Genomic DNA, 7500 nt, shown 5'->3' with positions numbered 1-7500 from the left:
CCAACCTAGAACATCAAAATTATCCACTTTTACCTCATACATCAATAACTTTTCCTTTGTTCACATCAATTCTTCACCTATACCAATTCTCATCATATATTTATCAACCTTCCATCAACATATACTAATTAAATGCCATTAACATAAGTCAATTCTTCATACATGTTAATCCATCAACTTGACATAACAACCATTTATTAACAATCACCAACCATAATTCATCAATATCAACTTCAATATAACCCATTATAAGCAAGTCCAAAAGCATGAAATTAATAACATCAATACCTCAAAATTCCAATCTATGTTCATCAACAATTTACTCCAACAACATTACAAACTACTCATTAAATGCAATTAACAGTTCAACTTATCCTATGGTTCCTCTAACCTAAGTTTTCACAACACCGTAAATATTAAACGTGCGAAACTTAAACCATACCTTGGCCGATCACTTAGTTCACCCAAGGCAGCCTCACAACTCAAAATTACAGCCCCTCCAAACTCAAACAAACAGCCCCAAACCAAGCTTGATCACCAACAAGCCTCCAACAAGCATCAACATTCACATACACACTACCTAAACCACAATTAACACATCCAAACATAACAACTCAATACCCAAATTCCTAAATTCAGAAATTTTATTAGGGTTTGAGATCTCTTACCTTTACCCACTGATCCTTGGGCAATACCCACAAGAAATCAAGTCTAGTGGACCCCTAAAACATAAAAATCATAAAGGAATTGAGTTTCTCAAATCTTAAACTCGAAATTCATATACCAGCAGAAATGGGGCTAGGAAAAACCGATTCACTTACTGTTTTGTTTGGATAGAATTGAAGAGCTCGACGAGCCCGACGCGTGGCCGCAAACGGTGCGGCGATCGGAGCCCGGATGAGGAAGTTATGGTAGTTGGAAGGAATGGTGAGGGTTTGTGAATCTCCTCTCCCTCCCTTGCTGTAATGGCGTCGCAGCAGCTTATGAGGAAGAAAAGAGCTGCTGCCTCATTTAAGTGTTTGGGTCCGGTTGAACCCACGGGCCCGGTTTGGGCCCCGGTTCAACCGGTTTGGCCTTTCCGGTCTGTTTTTGGGCCAAATTTTCGAAATTGGTATCAAAATTTTTGTTTCGACGAGCTCTATCCTATTTTGATATTAGTTTTGTATTTTTAGCTTTCCTAATTAAAATTCAATTTATTAACTAATAATTTACCGATTTTTGCGGGGTTTACATCCTACCCACCTAATTAGGAATTTTGTCCTCAAAATTCAAAGTTAGTTACCTAAAAAGAGGTGTGGGTAGTCCTTTCGCATCTCTGATTCAAGCTCCCAGGTATGTTCTTCAACACCAGCCCGACTCCAAGCTACTTTCACCAAAGAAACTTCCTTACCGCGTAAACGCTTGATGCTTGTATCGTCAATCCTAACCGGAGTTACTGGGAGCGTCAGGTCTTCTCTCACTTGGACTGATTCCGGTTCTAGGACATGACTAGGATCAAAAGTGTATTTACGAAGCTGTGATACATGAAACACATCATGCAGGTTCGAAAGATGTGGTGGTAACGCGATCCTATACGCCACTGGTCCAATTCTCTTCAGGATTTCAAACGGCCCAATGTAACGGGGATTTAACTTCTTGGTTTTGATGGATCTCCCTATTCCAGTGGTTGGAGTAACCTTTAAGAAGACGTGCTCTCCTTCCTCAAATTCTAGAGGCTTCCGTCTTCGGTCTGCATAGCTCTTCTGACGGCTTTGAGCTTCAAGCATTCGACTCCGGATTCTCTTTATTTGCTCAGTGGTTTCACTTACCATTTCAGGTCCTATCAAGCTCTTTTCTCCTGCTTCGTACCAACATAATGGAGACTGGCATTTTCTTCCATACAAAGCCTCATATGGAGCCATTCCAATACTTGCATGATAGCTATTGTTATAAGCAAATTCTACCAGAGGCATATATCGATCCCAGCTCACCGGTTGATCCAAAACACAAGCTCTTAACATGTCTTCCAAGGTTTGTATTGTTCTTTCTGATTGGCCATCCGTCTGAGGATGATAGGCAGTGCTTAGGCTTAATTGAGTGCCAAAAGCTCGCTGAAAAGCACCCCAGAACCGTGATGTAAAGCGAGGATCTCTATCCGATACAATGGTGGAAGGTACGCCATGTAACCTCACAATCTCCTTTATGTATAAGCGCGCCAACTCCTCCATAGTGCAGCTTATCCGAATAGGCAGAAAATGAGCTGACTTGGTTAGTCGGTCTATGACTACCCAAATGGCATCACAACCTGTCCGAGTTCTTGGTAAGCCCAATACAAAATCCATAGCAATGCTTTCCCATTTCCACTGTGGAATCTCCAAAGGTTGAAGGGTTCCTGCTGGCTTTTGGTGTTCAATCTTAACTTTCTGACAAGTTAGGCATTTAGAAACATGTAACGCCACATCATTTTTCATTCCTGGCCACCAGAACATCGTCTTTAAGTCTTGGTACATCTTAGTGCTTCCAGGATGAATGGAGAACCCGCTCTTATGAGCTTCCTCCAATATGTTATGTCGCAAATCCCCGACATCTGGCACAATTATCCGGCCCTTGAACCTCCACAACCCATCTCTATCTTCTGACACTCTCCATTGCTTGCCTTTCTCAATCGCCGGCAAAATCTTATACAATTCTTGGTCATTCTGATGAGCCTTTATCAGTTCAGCCTTGAAGTCGCTTGAGATCTGTAATTGGCTTAGGCATAAAGTCCCAAACTCCTCTCTGATTCCCAGTTTCAATCCTTGGAAGGCTCTCAACAACTCTTCCTCTCTTAGCATCATCCAAGCAGCACATAGAGATTTCCTACTCAAGGCATCCGCCACTACATTCGCCTTTCCCGGATGATAGTTTAGCTCGAAGTCATAATCTTTCAGAAGTTCCATCCACCTCCTCTGACGCATATTCAATTCTTTTTGTTCAAACAGGTACTTCAGACTCTTATGGTCCGAGAAGACTTGAAATTTCACTCCATAGAGATAATGCCTCCAAATCTTCAAGGCAAAGACAACGGCTGCAAGTTCCAAATCATGAGTCGGATAGTTTCTTTCATGAGGTCTTAACTGACGTGAGGCATAAGCTACAACCTTATGATGCTGCATCAACACGCATCCTAAACCTTTCAAAGACGCATCACATTACACCTCGAATGGTTCTCTCGGCTCAGGCAACACTAATACAGGGGCGGTAGTCAATATCTGCTTTAAGGCAAGGAAACTCTCCTCACACTCGGGAGTCCACACGAAAGGAACATCCTTCCTGGTCAGCTTCGTTAAAGGTAAAGCGAGCTGTGAAAATCCTTTGATGAACCTTCGATAATAACCCGCCAAGCCTAAGAAACTCCTGATTTCCGTCACCGAAGTTGGCCGCTCCCAATTCATCACCGCCTCAACCTTAGCGGGATCCACTGCTATTCCTTGTTTACTTACCACATGACCAAGAAATTTCACCTCAGACTTCCAGAACTCACACTTGGATAGCTTGGCATACAACTTCCTATCCTTCAGAATTTGTAGCACTGTTCGCAAGTGTTCAGCATGCTCATCCTCAGTCTTAGAATAGATAAGAATGTCGTCAATAAACACAACAACAAACTTATCCAGATATGGATGGAAAATTCTGTTCATGTAATCCATGAATATCGCCGGAGCGTTAGTTAGTCCGAAAGACATAACGGTATATTCATAGTGACCATAGCGCGTTCTGAAGGCAGTTTTGGGAATGTCCTCATCTCTGACCCTTATCTGGTGGTATCCGGATCGTAGATCAATTTTAGAGAACACGCTGGCTCCCTGTAATTGGTCCATCAAGTCATCAATCCTTGGCAACGGATATTTATTCTTCACTGTAACTTTATTTAGCTGCCTATAGTCAACACATAAGCGCATGCTTCCATCTTTCTTTTTCACCAGTAATACTGGTGCACCCCACGGGGATACACTTGGTCGGATAAAATTTTTACCCAACAGATCCTCCAGTTGAGACTTCAATTCGGCCATTTCTAGAGGCGACATCCTGTAAGGAGCACTCGAGATTGGTCCGGCCCCAGGTACTAAATCAATAGCAAACTCAACTTCCCGTTTCGGTGGAAATTCATCAATATCATCAGGGAACACCTCCGGAAACTCACACACAACTGGGATTTGTTCCAAATCTTGATCATCACCTGAAACACCCGCAGCTAGCAACAATATCCCCTGACATTCAGCCCCAGAACAGTTCACCATCATGGAATTCAAGTAGTAATTATTCACTACAACCGGCCCTTCAGTGTCTTCAGGCATGAAATACACTGTTTTCGCCGAGCAATCTAATAGAACTCGGTTCTTGGATAACCAGTCCAATCCCAGAATGAGATCAAGACCAGTCATCGGCAAACAAATTAAGTTATGCACGAAATCACGCCCTTGTACTCGAAAAGGAACTTGGGGGCACCCTAACCTAGTCACCATAGCCTCATGGGTAGCATTGTATACCTTTAAATCATACCCCAGTACTACTACTTTCAATCCTAGCTCATCAGCCTTCTCATATGTAATAAAAGTATGTGAAGCTCCAGAATCAAACAAAGCATTCAAAGTTTTACCCGCCATCTCACATTTACCTCGGATCAATGCCTCTGACCCCTCAGCGCCTATAGAAGAAGTAGTGTATACCCTTCCTGGTTGCTGCACCCTGCCTGTCTCATATCTCTTCTTCTCGGGGCAACTACTAGCCAAGTGTCCCGGCTGCCCACAGGAGTAACAGACTCCAGTCCCAAACCTACATTGTCCTGAATGATACTTTCCACATCTGTGGCAACTCATATCCTGCTGTGGCTGCTTACCCTGTCTCCTTCCCTGATTAGCATTGGTATTAGGCCTCCTAGAGTTGCCTTGCCCCTGATTATTCTGAGGAACAAAGCTACCACGCTTGAACTGTCTGCCTCTAGGTGCAAAATTTCTCCCTGTGGTCCTCTGGAATGGCATCCTCAGACCCCCTTTTTCTGCTGCAGCCCTTCTAACACAATCCTCTGCCACCCTGCTCCTATTTACCAACTCAGAAAACACCCGAATCTGCATAGGCGCCACAAAGCTCTGAATGTCACTCCTAAGGCCTCCTTCATACTTTATGCATTTCCACTCAGCAAAGTCCTCAGGAGCTCCCTGACAGATGCGTGAGAAGCGGCACAATTCCTCAAACTTACTGGTATACTCAGTGATGGTCATCTGTCCCTGTTTAAGCTGAAGTAGTTCGAGTTCTCTGGCATTTCTAACTGAAGTAGGGAAATATTTTTTATAGAATTCATCTCGGAACAACTCCCAAGATATCACAATCCCATCAGGTTGCAGAATGCGCCTCATGCCCTGCCACCAGTGCTGAGCTTCACCATGCAACTGATAGGTCCCAAACTCAACCCACTGCTCATCAGGAACCTGCTGAGCCTGTAACGCCCGCTCAATGGCCTGTATCCAGTTATCGGCATCGGTAGGATTCGAGGTCCCTCTGAAAGTTGGAGGGTGAACCTTCAGGAAGGAATGTAGTGACATAGGACCATTCTCACCATTATTGCCATTATTTCCAGTATTAATTTGATTTCCCAGGGCTTCAGCTGTTGCTTGCATTGCTGCTGCCATATTGCCTAATGCAGCCATGAAGTCTATAGGGTTAGGAGTATTTCCTGATGCTTCAGGCATAGCATTGCCTATTCGGCCTCTACCTCGCCCGCGTCCGTGTCCGCGAGTAGACATCTGGTCCCTATACACACCAAACAAGTGATATCAAGTTGATCAGTCTCAATATCTCAAGTTCAGTGCTTTAAGTCCCAAATGCATGCTCATGAACGTTTATGCCACATATATCAATTAGATATCCTAATAGCACATAAACACATACACAGAGAATGCACAAAAGTACAATCAGTCCGTCCTCAGGCTCTATAGGAACGAACTGCTCTGATACCATAATGTAACACCCTACTACACAGTGTTTTATGCTTAAGTCATAGAACAGAGGTAGTGTGGTATTACAGACCTTTAATAGTAAGGATATACATATAATACTGAAAGAAATAATATACTAGGAGCCTTGAAACAGAGCGAGTAAACAAAAATCGCAAAATAAAAAGCGCAACGCTCAAGGAATAGGATTACTTGCGTGCTAAGAAACCTAATAGGAACATGATAAAACAATAAACGAAGGGATAAAGAAAAGCCAAAGAACAGCATAACTAGCCTCTGACTCAGCCTGCGAAGCTAAGGCTGGCCGGAGGATACATATATACATATAAACATACATAAGTGTCCCCAAAATATACCAAAATACCAAAGTAAACTCCTATCTCTCCCTCAACCTCTAAGAGAAGCAGCATACATAAGTTACTTGGAGAGTAAGCTACACATATATATACATATATACAAATAGAAACCAAAATACACCCAAGGACTACTTCGCTTTCCAGAATCCAGACGCTTAGCGAGGAGCCTCTCGACCTGCATCTGAAAAACAACAATACAATATGGAATGAGAACCGGAGGTTCTCAGCATGGTAAAAGTGCCACGCGTATAAGAAAATACGGTCCTGAGAATGCCATAGGCAATCCTAGAACTCCGTTATTCAATTATCCAACTTAAGTACTAAACAGAAGCCATAAACAGGGGTAGGTATTCTAAATCTGCCTAACTTACTCAAGTTCAAGCTTAACCTAACACCAAACCATTTCCTCCGTTTCCTCCATCCTTTCATCATTCAGAATGCAACAGAAACAAGCAACCAAACAAGTTCACGCACAAGTAATGATCAAATAGTACAAATAGCAAGTATAACAAATAGCAGGTAATATATATCAATTAGGCATACCCAGGAAATGCATAGCAATTAATACAAACAAATGCATATGATGCATGTCTGTCCTATGGCTGATGGGGCCCATCTGTCGGTTATCCAGCCAACCCGACAAGTCTGAAAACCTTAGACTGTCCCCCGTCGCGCATCCCCAAGAGTCTATGCATAGAGTTCACATTCAATCATCATATAATCACTCAATGGGGGCTATCCATACCCGGGAATTTATACGTGCCCGGTCACCCTTACGACGTAGGGTCAACAGAGTATCGAGATTCAACCTGGAACACGTGGTGGCGAGCCACAGTTCTTACCCAGGGAAACTCGTATCTCAGATATCATTATTCATAAGCCATGGCCATTATCATCAATACATCATCAAGTATCAAACCTTAACATTAAACTTCATTAACATCCTTATTTTCTTCATAAAAGCCACTATTTACAACTTTCTTCACCTTCAAGTTATCTTATTTTCCTAGCTTCTTTTACCTACTGGACCTAGAACCATGCTTTAAGCCTTAAAAGGAAGAAAATGGAGGTTTAGAAGTGGAAAATTTGTTTAAAAACATTCAAAACCGGTTTGGTCACCCTGAACTCAGATTTAAACACTAAACTTGCAACGTCCATAACTTTCTCCACAA

General features: G+C 42.7%; 1 protein-coding gene and 2 long non-coding RNA genes across 3 annotated transcripts in view; all 3 read right to left on the bottom strand.

The window, feature by feature from the left end:
* Nucleotides 1-977, bottom strand: part of LOC110267973 (uncharacterized) — a 2504-nt gene extending 1527 nt beyond the window's left edge. The window contains exons 1-3 of the long non-coding RNA XR_015896791.1: nucleotides 822-977; nucleotides 669-722; nucleotides 443-580 (exon numbers count right to left, since the gene is read on the bottom strand). This is a non-coding gene — a long non-coding RNA (uncharacterized LOC110267973). The remainder of the gene's footprint in view (nucleotides 1-442; nucleotides 581-668; nucleotides 723-821) is intronic.
* A 4003-nt stretch (nucleotides 978-4980) lies between these two features.
* LOC148549489 (uncharacterized) lies at nucleotides 4981-5762 on the bottom strand. The gene is given in 2 exon segments (XM_088496010.1): nucleotides 4981-5149; nucleotides 5151-5762. Coding segments are annotated over 2 exon segments (699 nt in total). The 3' UTR covers nucleotides 4981-5062.
* Nucleotides 5763-6230: 468 nt separating this feature from the next.
* The window catches only part of LOC107642140 (uncharacterized), a 2504-nt gene continuing 1234 nt past the window's right edge, over nucleotides 6231-7500 (bottom strand). Inside the window, exon 4 of the long non-coding RNA XR_015896845.1 lies at nucleotides 6231-6509. This is a non-coding gene — a long non-coding RNA (uncharacterized LOC107642140). The remainder of the gene's footprint in view (nucleotides 6510-7500) is intronic.

Source organism: Arachis ipaensis, chromosome B8 (genome assembly GCF_059453495.1).
Source record: "Arachis ipaensis isolate K30076 ecotype BB chromosome B8, ASM5945349v1, whole genome shotgun sequence".
Classification (NCBI taxonomy): domain Eukaryota; kingdom Viridiplantae; phylum Streptophyta; class Magnoliopsida; order Fabales; family Fabaceae; genus Arachis; species Arachis ipaensis.
Note: the sequence above shows the minus strand (reverse complement) of the source record. Positions and strands in the feature narration are given on the sequence as shown.